The 20,379-nt window shown below is 39.3% G+C and overlaps 1 protein-coding gene across 1 annotated transcript in view; it reads right to left on the bottom strand.

Moving 5' to 3' along the window:
* KCMF1 (potassium channel modulatory factor 1) overlaps positions 1 to 20,379 on the bottom strand; it is an 82,485-nt gene that overhangs the window by 15,781 nt on the left and 46,325 nt on the right. The window contains exons 2-3 of the mRNA XM_043603836.1: positions 16,955 to 17,122; positions 11,580 to 11,719 (exon numbers count right to left, since the gene is read on the bottom strand). Of these exons, the coding sequence (XP_043459771.1) occupies positions 11,580 to 11,719; positions 16,955 to 17,122 (308 nt within the window). The remainder of the gene's footprint in view (positions 1 to 11,579; positions 11,720 to 16,954; positions 17,123 to 20,379) is intronic.

Genomic DNA, 20,379 nt, shown 5'->3' with positions numbered 1-20,379 from the left:
AACTCATCTTTGACAAAGCAGGAAAGAACATCCAATGGAAAAAAGACAGCCTCTTTAACAAATGGTGCTGGGAGAACTGGACAGCAACACGCAGAAGGTTGAAACTAGACCACTTTCTCACACCATTCACAAAAATAAACTCAAAATGGATAAAGGACCTAAATGTGAGACAGGAAACCATCAAAACCTTAGAGGAGAAAGCAGGAAAAGACCTCTCTGACCTCAGCCGTAGCAATCTCTTACTCGACACATCCCCAAAGGCAAGGGAATTAAAAGCAAAAGTGAATTACTGGGACCTTATGAAGATAAAAAGCTTCTGCACAGCAAAGGAAACAACCAACAAAACTAAAAGGCAACCAATGGAATGGGAAAAGATATTCGCAAATGACATATCGGACAAAGGGCTAGTATCCAAAATCTATAAAGAGCTCATCAAACTCCACACCCAAAAAACAAATAGCCCAGTGAAGTAATGGGGCAGAAAACATGAATAGACACTTCTCTAAAATAGACATCCGGATGGCCAACAGGCACATGAAAAGATGCTCAACGTCGCTCCTCATCAGGGAAATACAAATCAAAACCACACTCAGGTATCACCTCACGCCAGTCAGAGTGGCCAAAATGAACAAATCAGGAGACTATAGATGCTGGAGAGGATGTGGAGAAACGGGAACCCTCTTGCACTGTTGGTGGGAATGCAAACTGGTGCAGCCGCTCTGGAAAACAGTGTGGAGGTTCCTCAGAAAATTAAAAATAGACCTACCCTATGACCCAGCAATAGCACTGCTAGGAATTTATCCAAGGGATACAGGAGTACGGATGCACAGGGCCACTTGTACCCCAATGTTCATAGCAGCACTCTCAACAATAGCCAAATTATGGAAAGAGCCTAAATGTCCATCAACTGATGAATGGATAAAGAAATTGTGGTTTATATACACAGTGGAATACTACATGGCACTGAGAAAGAATGAAATCTGGCCTTCCGTAGCAACGTGGATGGAACTGGAGAGTGTGATGCTAAGTGAAATAAGCCATACAGAGAAAGACAGATACCATATGATTTCACTCTTATGTGGATCCTGAGAAACTTAACAGGAACCCATGTGGGAGGGGAAGGAAAAAAAAAAAAAAAAGAGGTTAGAGTGGGAGACAGCCAAAGCATAAGAGACTTAAAAACTGAGAACAAACTGAGGGTTGATGGGGGGTGGGAAGGAGGGGAGGGTGGGTGATGGGTATTGAGGAGGGCACCTTTTGGGATGAGCACTGGGTGATGTATGGAAACCAATTTGACAATAAATTTCATATATTAAAAAAAAAAAGTTGGTGTTTTCTTCTTCCTTTCTTCTCATATGTGTAGGTTATATAAATTTAAATGAAAACATGTAACAAAGCCTTGTGAGCACTGTTTCAGATACGGGGCACCTTCTGGGACCGCAATAAATACGGTTTCTCTTGTGCTACTGTTTACAACTGCGTCAGTTTTCTAGTTAAAGGATCTATGCCAAGAAGTCCAGGTGGGCTAGTTAATGAAAGTTAATGAAAGTTCTCACCACTCAAATTTGTTATATTGTATAATTTTGTTACTATGGATTAACTAATTCATTAAGTATTTACTGAGGACCAAATCAGTGTTCACTTAATATCCTGGGTTATAAAAATATTAAGAAATGAAGACAGTGAACATGGTGATCCTGCCACCATTCAAGTTCACACAAATTCCATTTTTTTTTTTTTTAGTTTCATCTCTTCTTATAAATTGGGATGTATTTTTCATTATTTATTCAAACCAGATTACAATTCATGTCTCTTCTTTCGAAGGGCTCTTAAACTCACCTCTAGATATACCCCACGCTTGTTCTGTTAGGCAAAATTTTCTGATCACTTGCAATATAATGGGATGTTTTTAACACAGTTTCTTTTACTGAAAAGTGATGATCCAAAAAGAGCTATTAGAATTTAAAGCCAAGACACATAAAAAAGCCTTCAAATGCATTTGAATCCTTAGAGTTAAACAAACATAAAGTTGATAATCTACCAAGCTAACTATTGCTGAGGTTTATTGGTGATGTCAGGTTTTTGATCTCCTACCCAATTAAAAGTGGTTCATCTTATAAAATCTGTAGCTATAATAAATATAAGACTGAATGCTGGAGTTTTGCTTTGAAGAGATACATAAAGCACTAGTGGAACATCTTTTGGGCCTAGAACTATCTAAGTTGTAGCCACTTGCACCTTAACCATCCAGTTTGCCAATATAGACATAGGTCCTTTCAAGATTTGAGTGAGCACACCATTCAACTGGATTACAATCTAATTTTCTATTGTTACAGCGCAACACTGAAATTAACTTATAATGAAGTAGGAGTTACTTCATATTGAGGTTATTTTTCTCCTCAGTTCCATTCTCCCCATTTTAATACTTAGGTTGGAAGTGTCACATGCTTCTAAAGAGTAGCATTTAGAATTTTAGGAGTGTTTGCTATATACAAAAGTTTTAATTTTCCTTACATTTTTTTCAATTTTTTCATGTAAAAAAATGTTTATTTATTTTTGAGAGAGAGAGACGGGGTGGGGGGGGAGACAAAGAGGGAGGGAGGGAGGGGCAGAAAGAGAGGGAGACACAGAATCTGAAGCAGGCTCCAGGCTCTGAGCTGTCAGCACAGAGCCCGCCACAGGGCTCGAACGCACAAGCTGTGAAATCATGATCTGAGCCAAAGTTGGACACTCAACCAACTGAGCCACCCAGAAGCCCCTTCCTTACATTTTTATACATGATTTAAAAGTCCTAAATAACTAAGTTTTGGTTTTAAATGTTATTTTACTTACTTACTTAAAGATTTTTTTTTTCTTAAGTAGGGCTTCATGCCCAGCACGGAGCCCAAGGTGGGGCTTGAACTGACCCTGTGATCAAGATCTGAGTTGAGATCAAGAATTGGATGCTTGGGGCACCTGCGTGGCTCAGCTGGTTAAGTGATGCTTTTGGCTCAGTCATGATGTCAGGTATGTGGGATCGAGCCCGCATTGGGCTCTGCACTGAGTGTGGAGTCTGCATGGGATTCTTTCTCTGCCACCACCTCCCTGCTCCATGCGTGCTCTCTCTCTCAAAATAAATACATAAATTTAAATCGTAAAAATAAGAAAAAGCTGAATGCTTAACTGACTGAGCCACCCAAGTACCCCTTGATTTTTCACTTTTAAGTAATCTCTACACCCAACATGGGGTTCAAACCCACAACCTCGAGAACAGGGGTCATACCCTCTACCGACTGAGTCAGCCAGGCATCTCCTTAAATATGTTTTTTGGGCAGAAATTTAAATTATATGTGTACATTGATGGGGCTCCCGGGTGGCTCAGTTGGTTAAGTGTCTGACTTCGGCTCAGGTCATGATCTCACAGTTCGTGGGTTCAAGCCTTGTGCTGTTGGGCTCTGTGCTGACAGCTCAGAGCCAGAAGCCTGCTTCAGATTCTGTCTCTCCCTCTCTCTCTCTGCCCCTCCCGGCTCGTGCTCTGTCTCTCTCTCAAAAATAAAAATAAAGGGGCGCCTGGGTGGCGCAGTCAGTTAAGCGTCCGACTTCAGCCAGGTCACGATCTTGCGGTCCGTGAGTTCGAGCCCCGCATCGGGCTCTGGGCTGATGGCTCAGAGCCTGGAGCCTGTTTCCGATTCTGTGTCTCCCTCTCTCTCTGCCCCTCCCCCGTTCATGCTCTGTCTCTCTCTGTCCCAAAAATAAATAAACGTTGAAAAAAAAATTAAAAAAAAAAAAAACATTTTAAAAACATAAAAAAAAATAATTTAGCAACAGTAAAAAATAACTCCAAAGGATTCAGAACTGTCTTTTTTCTTTATCCTGCCCACAATTCACTCTAGATATGAGCACCCATGCTCACCTAGAAGAAAAACCCCAATGTCAGCTCCACTTTCTTAATCTAACCCGGTGCAAGCTATATTTATTACCTGTAGACTTTGAGAAAGGACATGGGAACCTCTTACCTCTTAGTGGTATCAAGAAGAGCCTGAAAGATGCAGGGAGACAGGGGCAGGGAGGCAGTGCCTGAGAGCAAGAAGCAATTTTAGTGAAGAATCAGAAATAAACTCTACCTTAGTTAGTGGGTCTGTGTGGTTTACAGTGAGTTTAAGTTAGAGTCTGATGAGGACTGAAGCTTTCTGCATGTTCCCCTTCTCAAGGGCATAACCAGTTTGTCAAGTAAGACTGAGTTTGCCAGAGCTTCCTAGAAAAAGATGACCTCAGCTATGAGCATCAAGACTGGCATCTTCAAATAATTTTACCAGTTTTTTTTTTTTTAATCTGAGGGGCAGGTCCGGAAAAGAAGAGACAAGACTGAAAAGCATTTAAAGAACTTCTGAGTCACCCTGTAATTTGCCAACAGTTGTCGAAGAGCTCCCATCTTTACACCATCCTTCCTACAAATCTTTCTACAAACCCTGCAGAACATTTCTTTGACTTAAAATTAGCTGTCTGGACACTGAACTAGACAAACCAGTATTTTATAGGACAAAGAAGAAACCAGACTAGTGGCTAAAGAAAAAAATTCAAAATGAATGTGTGTAACACCCGCTATTTTACCCAGTGCTCCCCTTCCCATTCAGAAAACTGCCTGTTTTCCTTCCCTTACAAGATTTTAATTCAACTTCAACATAGAAGAAAGTAGAAAGCAATGAAAACCCTACCCAGGAAAAACAACATACTCTCAAGTAGCAGACATTTAAGGAACTTATTTCTTACAGAAATAGATTTTAAAAATGTCATGACACATGTATATAGGATTATCCCAGAACAAATCTGGAATCCCCAAAATATCTCCTATCATTTCCTTCCCTGCTCACAACTCCAAAAAATCTGCCGGGGTACTAATAGCTATATCACTCTTAAAATCAAAAGTACTATGATCTTGGGGTGCCTGGGTGGTTCAGTCGTTCAAATGTCCAATTTTGGCTCAGGTCATGATCCCACAGTTCGTGGATTCGAGCCCCATGTCTGTGTGGACAGCTCAGAGCCTGGAGCCTGCTTCAGATTCTGTGTCTCCCTCTCTCTCTGCCCCTCCCCTGCTTGCACTCTGTCTTTCTCTCAAAAATAAATGTTAAAAAAAAAAAAAAAAAGTACCACGATCTGATTTTAAACAAGTAAATGTGTTCAAAGTAACTATTATTTAAAAATATGCAAAGACAGCCAAACACTAAGGACAGGAAAAACTGATTTATAAAATAGAAAGTGTTTGGAGTCAAAAGTAATGAAAAGCACAAATTGTAAAAATACCAAATCCTAACCTTCTACAATCTCTCCAGCTAAATGCAGCTGAGCAGTGGCAATATGGTTTCCCTGCAGCAACTGTATTTTTCAAATCCTATGTATTTATTTCTACAGCATTATTAGATAAAATACCCTTGTGAGTTCAATAGAAAAGCAGATAGCATCCAACTGCATTCTCTGATAAAGAATGCAAGCAGTAAGAGTCAAAACGTATTTTTTTCTTTTAATGTGAGTTTGGCTTTTAAATGCTTACCTTTCCTGATTATCTGATTAAAAGGGTAAGAAGGTAGTTACAATGTTTAAGAAAGTGTATAAAATTAGATTAAAAGATATGTACAAACTGTGGTTCACTCCACTGTTGCCCCTAATAAGGAAGTAAGTGCGGAAGTTAGCTCTACATATCGACATATTAAAACAGTCTCTCAATGAAATACAGATAGATTGATGATCAGGATTTAAAAGTCCTATAGACAGTTTAAAACAGATGTCACTTCTCATCGCCTTCATGAATAAATCATATCTATCATGTTAATTTGGCTGGAATATTTGATCTAATACTTTCTTGCTTGCTTAATTTAGAGATCAAATGCATCTAATTGTTTAGTACAAATGCCACAAATTGTTTAGTACAAATTGCCAATAGATAAACTATTCTGTGCTCTATGACATTCAAACAACTGTTTAAATATTAAGTAAGTTACCAGCTAAAACCGATTATTCTGAATCATGAAAAAAAATTCAAAGGTCCTTTTATGCCATCGTTTTTCTCCGTAAGAACTGTTGTCATTAGTTTTTAAAGTGTATGTATGTGGGGCGCCTGGGTGGCACAGTCGGTTGAGCGGCCGACTTTGGCTCAGGTCATGATCTCACGGTCCGTGAGTTAAAGCCCCGCATCGGGCTCTGTGCTGACAGCTCGGAGCCTGGAGCCTGTTTCGGATTCTGTGTCTCCCTCTCTCTGACCCTCCCCCGTTCATGCTCTATCTCTCTCTGTCTCAAAAATAAATAAACGTTAAAAAAAAATAAATAAAGTGTATGTATGTATGTATGCATGTAATCTCTACACCCAATGTGGGGCTCAAACTCACAACCCTGAGACCAAGAGTCTCATGCTCTTCTGACTGAGCCAGCCAGGTGCCCCAAGAATTATTACTCAAAATAAAATTGTCTAAAGTCAGACTATGGGAAATTTCCAAAATCATTCTTTCTCTGTGATTTTTAGTTCTTATAAATAAAACAGTACAACCGTACTATTTCAAAACTAAACTCCTTTTGTTAAGAACACACCTAAGTCTTCATTAAAAAGGGGAGGAAATGGGGGCATGTGTGGGTGGCTCAGTTGATGAAGCATCTGACTCTTGATCGGCCCAGGTCATGATCTCACAGATTGGTTAGTTTCAGCCCCTCATAGGGCTTCATGCTGACAGTGCAGAGCCTGCTTGGGATTCTTCCTCTCTCTCTGTCCCTCCCCTGCTCGCTCTCTCTCTTAAAATAAATAAATAAACTTTATTTTTTTTTAATTTTTTTTAAACTTTTTAAATTTTTTATTTATTTAAAAAAAATTTTTTTTTTTAATGTTTATTTATTTCTGAGACAGAGCATGAGTAGGGGAGGGGCAGAAAGAGAGGGAGACACAGAATCAGAAGCAGGCTCCAGGCTCTGAGCTGTCGGCACAGAGCCCGACGCGGGGCTCGAACTCACAGACTGCGAGATCATGACCCGGGCTGAAGTCAGACGCTTAACCGACTGAGCCATGCAGGCGCCCCTAAAACTTTTTTTTAACATTTATTTACTTTTGAGAGACAGAGCACAAGCGGGGAAGTGGCAGAGAGAGAAGGAGACACAGAATCCCAAGCAGGATCCAGGCTCTGAGCTGTCAGCACAGAGACTGACACGGGGCTCGAACTCACGAATGGCGAGATCACGACCTGAGCTGAAGTCAGACACCCAACCGACTGAGCCACCCAGGGGCCCCATAAATAAACTTTAAAAAGGGGGGGGGGGGTTGGAGGGATGCTTGGGTGGCTCAGTCAGTTGAGCGTCTGTCTGACTTCGGCTCAGGTCATGATCTCACAGTTCGTGGGTTCAAACCTTGTGTTGGGCTCTGTGCTGACAGCTCGGAGCCTGGAGCCTGCTTCGGATTGTGTCTCCCTCTCTGCCCCTCCCTCACTTGCACTCTGTCTCTCAAAAATATATAAACATTAAAAAGGGGTGGGGGTAATGTTATCAGTAACATAAATGAAGAGCACCTAAAAGCTGGACACTACCCTAACCCCTTTTCTGGAAAGTAATAAAAATGAGTAAATCAAATGAAAAATAGAAAGCAAGAAGTTCCCAGCAATGACCTATTAGACGACTGCTGTTATTATGAACAAAATAATACATTAATACATAGATTTCTGGAAGAGGGAAGAAAATGTTGGTAAACCAAAAAGTGCTTTTATCTTTTAAGCATAATATTCTTCAGATAAATTACAAGAGATTTACTTCAACAACTGAGAGCAAGCTAACTACATGTCATTAATGAAATGTAGCAGAACATTTCATCTAAAACCAAAATCTCTGACGGCTTTCAAACTAGCTACAGTGCAAGCTCAAATACATAGGATTTAAGAAAAAATTCAGGAGTCACTTCTTTTATGTCCGAAGAAAAGTTTTTCTACCTACCATGTTTCTTCCACCATCCTCACACTTCCTCAATAATCCTTCGTATCTGCAATCCCATTTGACCACTACTGCTCACTTCTGCTACTAGATTGATGGATTTTAAAATTACATACTGTACTACACTTCCCCTCTTAATTCTTTCCATTACCCAATCTACCCAATCTACCAAATCTCGTGGTAAATATACGGGATTTTAAGAACTTGTGCTTAATCTCAAGATCACATTGTTTACCATGTTTAGTGTTTACATAAAGACTCCTGAGGGCTGCCTGGGTGGCTCAGTTGGTTAAGCATCCAACGCTTGGTTTCAGTTCAGGTCAGGATCTCATGGTTTGTGGGTTCAAGCCCTGCATCGGGCTCTCTACTGACAGTGAGGGATTCTCTCTCTGCTCCTACCCTGCTCGTGCTTGCTCGCCTGCTCTCTCTCAAAATAAACAAATAAAAGCTTAGAAAAAAAAAAAAAAAAAAAGACTCCTGAGGCTATGCCCAATCCACTTCTTAAATTTTTAACTAGTAATCACCCTCACTCATTCTATGTCAGATGTTATTTTTCATAGTATCTGGTTTTGAAGGGTCCGCCATACCCTCAAAATCAAAGTCTCTTGAGTAATCCCAAATTAATCTTAAGAAGGGGGGCAAATCTTATATGGGGCCTTTAGAGTCCCTATTTGAAAAAGAAAACAGAGACATATAGACAAGGTTATAAAGTTGTCTACAAAGTTGTTGTATTTTTTTCTTTTTTAAAAATGTTTATTTATTTATTTTGAGAAAGACAGAGAGAGAGTGGGGGCAGGGTAGAGAGAGGGGAGAGAGAGAATCCCAAGCAGCCTCCGCAGTGCAGAGCCCGATGCAGGGCTTAAACTCATGAACTATGAGATCCTAACCTGAGCCAAAGTCACACACTTAACTGACTGAGCCACCCTGGGCCCCTACAAAATTGTTTTAAACATTAACCTTCAGTAGACTTTCTTACCAGCTATGTCAGGTATCAGTAAATGCTTACTAGTGGTGACAATAATACCTACAGTGACATTCTTTTACCCCTAAATGTTCCAAATGGATGCTGGTTAGAGGAGTGAGATCCTTAAGTCCCATGAAGTTACAAACTGGTGGCCTAGCCGACACATGGAAGAAACACAGAAGCAAAGCAAGATAGCACATTAAGCATTTAGAAAGAAAAACGTAGGTGGGGCACCACGGTGGCTCAGTTGTTAAAGCATCTGACTTCAGCTCAGGTCATGATTTTACAGTTTGTGAGTTCAAGCCCCACTTGAGGTAAGCCTCGCTTCTCTCTCTCTCTGTCTCTGCCTGTGATTCTCCTGTGATTCTCTCCCACTCCTGTGATTCTCTCTCTCTCTGCCCCTCATTCACTTGTGTCTTCTCTCTCTCTAAAAACAAAAAAACAAAGAAGAAAAAAAAGAAAAAAAAATGAAAGAAAAATGTAGATAGGAATAGAAAATGGGGTACACGAGTCCCCCACCAAAATAACACGAGTCACTCTTGAACTCCAGAAGTTTTCCACGTTTGACTAACCATGACCTTGGCAAAACACTGGGGAGGGCGGTGGGGTGAGAGGGACACCTAGTAACATCACCTGGACATTTATAAATGCTTCACACGCATGCAGAGAGGCACTCAAAATACTTAATAACTGGTGGCATAGGCACCAATCCTTCAGAACGGACACTAGTCAGTAAGCCATATGTGGTGCCAGCCCTGGACTGAAGAGGACAGGACTCACAAGATTTGAGGAAGAAAAAACCCTGTACCTTCATATCAAAGATTCTTGTTTGCTTGCCATTTTTCACTTTGAAACGCCTGGGTGGAAACAGAGGGCAGATGTGGTGTTCATGCAGACTAAGGGCTGATGAGGAGGGAGCAATCCTTAAAATACTCCACAAAAACCAATTTAAAAACAGTATGGCCACTGTCTTAAACTATGTACCAAAAGCTTGGGAACTTAACAAAGGCACATACTGAACATGCCTTATAAGAGACAGACCACTAAACCATTTGTAGATGGTAAATATTTAATTTTCAAACTGTGAATCAGGTGTAGAGGAGTGTAAACAAATTATGAGTATTTACTTACAGGAAAAAAAAATCAAGGCAAAGCTGCTGAGGCAGAACTACTCATTCTTATTTCAAAAGACTAGCTTTTCGCTCACGGAAGGACTTAACTTTCTGCTGGATTCTCCAATTTGGGGTGTGGAAAACTGAGTAGCTGTCCTGCCCCAGTGGAGTGATGAAGTACTATCCCAGGGCCTACTGGCTAGTAAAGATTTTAAGAATGCCTGGTTCAGTAAGAGAAACCCCTCTCTGTTGTATCCAGTAACAGAAATTAAGTCAAAAAGAAATTATTCCAAATTTCCCACAACAACGAGGATGAGATGCGATCAAGTCCACATTCCTCATACTGGTATCTGGGACTGAACCAAAAGGAAGCAAAGTCACCTTTACAAAATAAGAACAACAAATTAAGAACAGTAGTAAAACGTGTCAACAGTGTTCTGAGGCTCCAGATGAGAGCAGTTCTGAGCTGTTAGATACGAAAATTTGGCTTTGGGACTACATAATGTCAATTTACCAAATGGTTGAACTACACACCTTATAAGCAACTTTAAGCATCCAACTAAGCAGTGTGAATGGGAATAAAAGTGAACCTGTAGTACTCACAGCTGTAACAGCAGGGCTGTAGCAGAGATAAAACAGGACAATGGTTAAGTAGGGACTCTACAACCCAGAGGGACTCTGGCTGACGTCAAACACCAGGCTCTGCCCCTCAGCAGCTGTACGTCCTCGGACACCCTATTTCTTGAGTTTCAGCTAATTTGTTTTGAATACATTTAGGGACTTATTAGTTGATGCAATGTGCAATTGCTTGTGCCAAAATTCTCCAAATCCCAGACCTACAGTTCCATTTCTCATCTCTCACTTTATCTATTATTACCAATAGTAAAGGGGGGGGAAGGGTGCTCTTTTGGGTGTACTTTATCGTTTCTTAAAAGTTGAATATATGCTGACTCAGATGTCAAGTTAAATACCCAAAAAGCTTTCAAGGCAAGATTTCCTTTGTGCATTATTCCAGGTCTTTGGCTCTTAGCCAGTTGGGAAAGATTAGAGTAGAAGGAACTTGTAGGGACCTTAGAGCTCCGACCAATGAACCAAGAGATCTGACCTAATAAAAACAAAGTAAGTGATATGTTACAATGAGATGTGACAATAGATTATTACTTATGACTTAAAATTTTAAAATTTCATTATGAAGGCATTCTTGTAGAAGAAAAATTAAGCAGGTAGCAAGAATACCTGCTTTTTAGAAAGAGCTGTGCTTCAGGGTGGGGTGCTTTTAACCTGTTCACAGTACATTTGCTAAGGGCTCCTGAATTTGGTCAAGATTCCACACTGTGCTTTTAAAACAGGGCGAGAACGGCTAGTGTGAATAAATGAAGCGTGTTATCTTGCACACATGCAACCTCCTAGGATGTGTAAAAGTTGCTGTTAAAAGAGCATTTTAATAATTATTATGCAAACAGTATCAGTACACTTAGTAGGAGACAGAGGATAGTGACCTGGCTTTACTTTTGTTAGAAATGATGTACGTTAACACATCACTTTAGATACAAGGTTTCTTCACTTACCACTTCTGTTGATGTTTCTGCATGCTCAGAAGTAACATGTTCTTGGAGAGATGTCTCCGTATAGCCCATTTTTCCACAATAGGGACAAGTAAAAGACTGTGGCTGCTCTACAGAGAAAGCTTCCCCACCATAGTACAAATCTGAAAAATAAAATGGAACTGCAGTGAGAAATAATAATTATTGTTTTATCACATGAAAATGTAAACATATGGTAGGTACAATAATGTAAAACAACAGTGTCCCTGAAATCTCCAAAAACCTCACCCTGTCAAAGAGTGCTTAGGTACCTCATATGTGCAACATCCTTATTTTGCCTGGGACTCCATGCCACCCCTCCAAAATTCCTTTTTCACCCACATAGCTATTATTTCCTTAAGAGAAAAACAAACAGGGCCACCTGGGTGGCTCAGTCGGTTGAGCATCCAACTTCAGCTCAGGTCATTATCTCACATCACAGTTCGTGAGTTCAAGCCCCGCATCTGGCTCTGTGCTGACAGCTCAGAGCCTGGAGCCTGCTTTGGATTCTGTGTCTCCCTCTCTCTGCCCCTCCCCTGCTCATGCTCTTTCTCTCTCTCAAAAATAAAGAAAAAATTTTTTTAATGTTTGTTCGTTTTAGAGAGACAGAGCATGAGCAGGGGAGGGGCAGAGAGAGAGGGAGACACAGAATTGGAAGCAGGCTCTAGGTTCTGAGCTGTCAGCACAGAGCCCAACGTGGGGGCTCAAACCCACAAACTGTGAGATCATGACTGAAGCTGAAGTCAGATGTTTGACTGAGTCACCCAGGTGCCCCATCTCTCTCTCAAAAACAAATATACGTTAAAAAATTTTTAAAAAGAGAGAAAAACAAACAACTTTTTATCCTTTCATTTAACTTTGAATGTTTTTTTAAGATATTTTTAAGTAGCCTCTATACCCAATGTGGGGCTTGAACCCACGACCTTGGGATCAAGAGTTACATGCTCTTCTGACTGAGCCAGCCAGGCCCCCTCCCTTCATTTAATTCTGAAACATCTCTCATTTCACATCTAGTTCTAATTTTACTGTAATTTATTTTTTCTTTATCTCTGTGGCTACTGTACCAAAGCCAGTGTCAACACAAAGAAATCAGCAGAGGGAGAGGTGCCCAACTGGCTCAGTCGGCAGAGTGTGTGACTCCTGATCTTGGAGTTGTGAGTTTAGTTCTCTACATTTGGTACAGAGATTACTTAAAATAAAATCTTAAAAAAAAAAAAAAAAAGAATCAGCAGGGCATATCATAATACAAGAACACAAGTGCTCGGAATAGGCAAATGTGATCAATATGCCAAACCCCAGACGCAGCTATCTGTCTAAAGCACACACCATTCTTACAGCAGGAAGGACCCTGAGCAAAAATGCTAACTTGAATGGAGTACTACCACAACAGACTCTGTCCATGTTGGTTACTGAAGAACTGATGAATTAGTGATATTCTATGGGAATAATCTGTTTGCCTCATTAGTACATCTCAAAAAATAAGTTTATTTTTCTCCATTAGTAACACAAAAGGAAATGCATTTGAAAGTATATTTAGTATGTTATGTCACTTCATTCCAAAGAACTATACTTAACATGAAACAAATGCTTAATTTAATAGGATATGAGGGGGCGCCTGGGTGGTTCAATCAGTTGGGTATCCGACTTCGGCTCATGTCATGATCTCGCGGTTCAGGAGTTTGAGCTCTGCATCAGGCTCTGTGCTGACAGCTCGGAGCCTGGAGCCTGCTTCAGATTCTGTGTCTCCCTCTCAGCCCCTCCCCTGCTTGTGCTCTTGTCTCTCTCTCTCTCAAAAATAAACATAAGAATTTTTTTAAAAACAGCACATTATAAGAGAAAATTTTATAAGAGAGAACATTTGCTATGTGAGAGATCTGTTCACATTTTTAGGAAGATTTAGGCTATCTTTTTTTTTTTTTTTTTTTTTTTTTTTAAATTTTTTTTTCAACGTTTTTTATTTATTTTTGGGACAGAGAGAGACAGAGCATGAACGGGGGAGGGGCAGAGAGAGAGGGAGACACAGAATCGGAAACAGGCTCCGGGCTCCGAACCATCAGCCCAGAGCCTGACGCGGGGCTCGAACTCACGGACCGCGAGATCGTGACCTGGCTGAAGTCGGACGCTTAACCGACTGCGCCACCCAGGCGCCCCTAGGCTATCTTTTTTTAAAAAAAAAATTTTTTTTTTAACATTTTTATTTATTTTTGAGACAGAGAGAGACACAGCATGAACGGGGGAGGGGCAGAGAGAGAGGGAGACACAGAATCCGAAACAGGCTCCAGACTCTGAGCTGTCAGCACAGAGCCCGACGCGGGGCTCGAACTCACAGACCGCGAGATCGTGACCTGAGCCGAAGTCGGCCGCTTAACCGACTGAGCCACCCAGGCGCCCCAGATTTAGGCTATCTTAAAAGTATTTGCCCATACACACTTGTGCACACACACTCACACTCACACACACATTATTATATGTATAAGACTTGCCAGGTATATTTGGGATAGGTGGGGATAAATATATAAAAATCAATAAAACTTCTTCACTTGATAAAAGACATCTACAAAAAAACTATAGCTAACATCACACTTATTGGTGAAAGACTGGATGTTTTCCCCCCTAAGACCTGGAACAAGACAAGAGTGTCTGCTTTAGCCATTTCTATTCATTATTTTACTGGATGGTCTAGTAATTAGGCAAGAAAATGAAAGGAAAAGCAGCTAGAGGGAAAGGAAGAAGTGGAACCATTTGTAATCAGCAGATGACATGACCTTGCATATAGAAAATCCTAAAAAATCCAATTAGAGGGGCGTCTGGGTGGCACAGTCGGTTAAGCCTCCGACTTCAGCCAGGTCACGATCTCGCGGTCCGTGAGTTCGAGCCCCGCGCCAGGCTCTGGGCTGATGGCTCGGAGCCTGGAGCCTGTTTCCAATTCTGTGTCTCCCTCTCTCTCTGCCCCTCCCCCATTCATGCTCTGTCTCTCTCTGTCCCAAAAAATAAATAAACGTTGAAAAAAAAATTAAAAAAAAAATCCAATTAGATCCTATTAGAACTAATGAACAACATCATAGGATATAAGATCCATACAAAAACCAATTATTTTTCTATACACATGCAGTGAACAATCCAAAAATAAAATTTTACAAATACACTTACAATAACAAGAAGAATAAAATACTTAGTAACACATTTAAAGAAGGAAGTATAAAACTTAACCTCTGGTAATTACAAAACTTTGTTGAAAAATATTAAAGACAAACTAAACAAATGGAAAAACATCTCATGTTCACCAACTGGCAGACTTAATACCGTTGCTCTCCAAACTGATCTACAGACTTAAAACAATCCCCATCAAAATCCCAGTTGGCTTCTTTGCAGAAATGTGATGAGCTGATCCTAAAATTCTTTCATAGAAACTCAAGGTATCTAGAATACTCAAAACAATCTTGAAAAAACAAAAAACAAAACAAAGCTGGAAGACTCATACTTGTCAATTTCAAAGCTTACTAGAAGTTTACAGTAGTTAAGACTGTGGTACTAGCATATAGACAGATATATAAATCAATGAAACAGACGGAGACTCTAAGGAAAGACACATTTATGGTCAACCAACTTTCCTAATAGCTTTATTGAGATATTTCAGACATATAAAATTATGTATATTTATGATATACAACTTGATGTTCCGATGCAGTATGCACTGTGAAAAGATCACCATGTCTACATAGTTACCTGTGTGTGTGTTGAAAAAATTTAAGATCTGTCCTCTCCAAAAATTTCAAGTATACAATATAATATTGTTAACTATGGTCACCTTACTGTACATTAGCTCCCCAGAGCTTATTCATCTTGCATAATGAAACTTTGTACCGTGTGACCAATATTACACCAATCCCCTACCCCTCCCACCTCAGGTCAACTGATTTTCAACAAGAATGCCAAGACAATTCACTGTGTAAAGAATAGTCTTTTTCAATAAATGATGCTGGGACAACTGGATATCCATACGCAAAAGAATGATCTATCTCATCATTCCATATACAAAAATTAATGCAACATGGAGCAAAGATCTAAATGTAAAAGCTAAGGGGTGCCTAACTGGCTCAGTAGAAAGAGTATGTTACTCTTGATCTCGGGGCTGTGAGTTCGAGCCCTACACTGCATGTAGAGATTACTTAAATAACTAAAAAAAAAAAAAAAAAGTAAAAGCGAAAACAATAAAACTCTTATAAGGAAACAAAAATGTAAATCTTCATGATCTTAGACCGGGTAATGGTTTCTTAGATATGACACCAAAAGCAAAACAAAAGAAAATAAAAAGATAAACTGGACGTCATCAAAATTAAAACTTTTGTAGGGGCGCCTGGGTGGCTCAGTTCAGTTAAGCATCCGACTCTGGATTTTGATTCAGGTCATAATCTCACGGTTTGGGAGTCTGAGCCCCGCATGAGGCTCTGCGTTGACAAGCACAGAGCCTGCTTGGGATTCTCTCCCCCCTCTCTCTGCCCCTCCCCCACTCACTCTCTCTCTCTCAAAATAAATAAACAACAACAACAGCAAATGAAAATCTTTGTGCTTCAAAACATACCATCAAAAAAGTGAAATGACAACCCATGAAATGGGAGATTTCTGCAAATCATCCACCTGATAAGAAACTTGTATAAAGAGTATATAAGGAACTATTAAAACTCAAAAATAAAAAGACATATTACCCAATTAAAAAAATGGACAAAGGATCTGAATAGACATTTCTCCAAAGTAGATATACAAATGGCCAGTAAGCACAAGAAAAGATGGTTACTATTATTAGCCATCAGAGAAATGCAAATCAAAACCATATGAGATACCACCTCACACCCACTATGATGGCTAGAGACAGAAAAGCTCTGTGCTGAGTGTGGAGCCTGCCTGAGATTCTCTCTTCCTCCCTCATGCGTGCGTCTCTCTCGCTCTCAAAACAAAAAAACCCCAAGTGCCGACTAGGTAAGAAATTATAGCATGAAACATTTATAGCCTTTCTTATGGACTAACAAGGGCTTCTAATCAACTGCAGAAACAGAAACTGTGCTTTCTGGCAGCCAGAGCAAGAATACTCGTGTACTGCTAGCACGAACAGTTCATTTATTTTACTGAGGCGCTCCTTCCATCTCATACCGTGTCAGTTTTCTAGATAGATATCTGAATAGCTTTTATGAACAGTTGAGCTATGATTATGAGAATTCTTTAGAATACAAAAGTAAGAGTCAAGTTATTTTTAATGTATGCTGTCGGGAATAGTTTTAGAACATCTTGCCTTTAAACTTCTTCACGCACATGCACACAAAATTCTAAATGACAACCCATTAGAATGAGAAATAAATACGTACCAAAATCTACCCTTGTTAATATGCACTGCATTGGGTGGTCAGTTGTATGCCTTGTGGTTGTTGCACCACTTTCATAACAAGATGCACAAAGATCGTAATCGTAGCAAATTAAACACTTATATCTGCGACCTCGAAAATTTCCTTTTAAACATGCATCACAGCTGACACCTATTAAAAAAAAAGAAATATCATTAATTAGCAGCTGTAATAGGCCCCACTCCATCTCATTTTTATAACATTTTTTAAGTACAGATTTAACCCCAAATTTCCTTTCCCAAATGACCAGAAACAACATAGTCAGATGATACGGGAATAGCTGACACTGTGGTGGATTTGTTACTCTGATTTACATTCCTCATGAAAATAACTTAAAATATTTGATAAAAATGTAAAATCAACTTTTAAAATGCCTTGATAAGCTAGCAGGCGGATAAAAACCAAGTGAAAGAGGAACTGGTAACTAGAATCACTAAAGGGGGCAAGCATTCATTTACCAAAGCAGGTAAAAATCTGAGCTTGGATTTTCACAGCGTTGCAGGACAAAGCACAGGAAGTGAATACCAAAGTCTGCCAAAGGTGGAGTGTCTAACAAGCAATTCCTTGTAAGGCTGAGACCCTAATATACTCTCAGTGCATGGGCAAGCCAGAAATCCTCCCTAGGGGATTACAAAACTTGCCCTAGTGAAATTCCCTCACCCGCTTGGCACAAAACAACAACAAAAAGCCCTGAAAAATCATAACCACAAACCAGCCCAGCCCTGTAATGAGTGAAGAGTCCAAATTTAAACTAACAAATGGTTCCAAGTGGTTCTCAGGTGAAGAGTTTATTTTAAAGTGGTCTGGGGTGCCTGGCTGGCTCATTTGGCGGAGCGTGCAGCTCTTGATCTCAGGGCTGTGAGTTTGAGCCCCATGATGGGTGTTGAAATCACTTAAAAACAAAATATAAACAAACAAACAAAAAAACAAAGTGGTCCTAAGGGAGCAAACACTACCACCAAGCCTCTGGCAGAAATAAACTTCCACAGTATGAATCCATACACAAAATACACACACACACACACACACACACACACACAAACACAGCACCATGAGAAAGAAGTAGCAGAAACAGCCGAATCAGACTGGGAAAGAGTTTATATCAGAATTGGATATGAGGTAATAGTTAATAGGTTAAAGTAAATAAAAGAGAAGTTTGAAAAGAAGAGGCAACCAACAGATTTGAAAATGAAGCAAACAACATATAAATATAAAAAAATTAATTAGAATTTAAAACTTGATGGGCAGGCATAATAGTAGGAAAAGCCTCTTATTCACAAGTAATATGCTTGGTTATGCAAAAACCCAATACAGCTAAATTATTATAGTTATTTTAAGCAAGGTTGATAAATATAAAAACTAATTTAATAAAGTATCGGTTGTATTTCACAACTCCAAAAAAGAAAAATTTATTATTAAAAACATGTCATTTAAGATTGTACTCACATGAGGTACTTAGGATTCGTAAAATTCAGAGAAAAAGTAGGTAAGTGGTTACCAGGGACTGGGTAGGGTTGTTAAATGGGTACAGAATTTCAGTTTGGGATGGTGGAAAAATTCTGGAGTTGGTTGTGCAACAATATGAATATACTTAAAGCCAATGAGTTGTACGTACAAAAAATGGTTAAAATGATAGATTTTATGTTTTACCACAATAAAAAATATGACATTTGTAACAGCATTAAAAAAAATACCTATGAATTGGGATGCATGGGTGGCTCAGTCGGTTAAGTGTCTGACTTTGGCTCAGGTCATGATCTCCTAGATCTCACTGACAGTGCAGAGCCTGCTTGGGATTCTCTCTCTCTCTCTCTCTCTCTCTCTCTCTCTCTCTCTCTCTCTCCTTCTTTCTCTGTCCCTTCCCCACGGGTGCTTTCTCTCTCTCTCAAAATAAATATAAAAAACTTTAACCAAAGATGGCCCTTTATAAAGCTAATCAGTAAAAATATATTCAGGGATGCCTGGCTGGCTCAGTTGGTGGAGCATGTGACTCTAGATCTCATGGTTGTGGGTTCAAACCCTACGCTGGGTGCAGAGATTACTTTAAAAAAAAATCTTGGGGCACCTGGGTGACTCAGTCAGTAAGTGTCTGACTCTTGATTTTGGCTCAGGTCACGATCTTATGAGATCAAGCCCACATTGGGATCTGCATTGGGCACTGACTGCTTAAGATTCTCTTTCCCTCTGGGGTGCCTGGGTGGCTCGGTCAGTTAAGCGTCCGACTTCAGCTCAGGTCATGATCTCACGGTCCGTGAGTTCGAGCCCCGCGTCGGGCTCTGTGCTGACAGCTCAGAGCCTGGAGCCTGTTTCAGATTCTGTGTCTCCCTCTCTCTCTGACCCTCCCCTGTTCATGCTCTGTCTCTCTGTCTCAAAAATAAATAAACGTTAAAAAAAAATTAAAAAAAAAAAAAGATTCTCTTTCCCTCTCCCTCTGCCCCTCCCTTGTGCATGCATACATGTGCACACTCTCTCAAAAAAAAAAAAATCTTAAAAAAAAAAAAGTATATGTATATTCAAAGACATTAAAGGACTTAAAAAAAAAATAATATCAAGTTCACGGAAGAGAAGGTTGAATGAAATGAAATGTCAATTCTCCCCAAATTGATTCATGGATTCAGTGCAATTCTAATCAAAATCACAAAAGAAGTTTTTGTGGAACATGATAAGCTGACTCAAATTTTTATGCAAGTTACAAAGGGCCACAAATAACCAATGCATTGCATTCCTGAAGAATAAGATGGAGGGATCTGCTTAACATATCAAGAGCTATTATAAAGCTAAATTAAGACAGGATGGTATCAGCACAGACACAGATCATTTGACCAATGAGAAGAAAATTGAAAGCCCAAAACAGATACACCCATGTTGAAATCTGTTTTATGACAACAAAGTCCCTAGAGATCAGTGGGGAAAGGAGGGAGTAGTAGAACAGGTGATCATCCATATGTGGGGAAAATAAAATCAGATCTCTTCCACAGATCCCATACACAAACACCAATTCTGGATGGCTTAAAGAGAAATGTTGAAGGAAACTAAAAAATATATATATATTTTATAATATACTTTATAATATATAATTATAATATTTGTATTATTTATAATATGTTTTATAAAATATTTAAAATATATTATAATAAAATATATTGCATATTTATTTATATAATAAAATATATTTTATAAAATATTTATAATTATATTTATAAAATTTATATTTTATAAAATATCTAAAATATATAAATATATTTATATACATATAAATATATATTTTTTAATTTAAAAAATCCCTCAAAGGCCATAGAGGGAAATAATTATATGAGCTCAGAGTAGGAAATAATTTCTTTTTTTTTTTTTTAATTTTTTTTTTTTAATGTTTTATTTATTTTTGAGAC

The sequence above is a fragment of the Prionailurus bengalensis genome, chromosome A3 (genome assembly GCF_016509475.1).
Source record: "Prionailurus bengalensis isolate Pbe53 chromosome A3, Fcat_Pben_1.1_paternal_pri, whole genome shotgun sequence".
In the NCBI taxonomy this organism is placed as follows: domain Eukaryota; kingdom Metazoa; phylum Chordata; class Mammalia; order Carnivora; family Felidae; genus Prionailurus; species Prionailurus bengalensis.
This window is presented reverse-complemented; position numbering and strand designations above follow the sequence as displayed.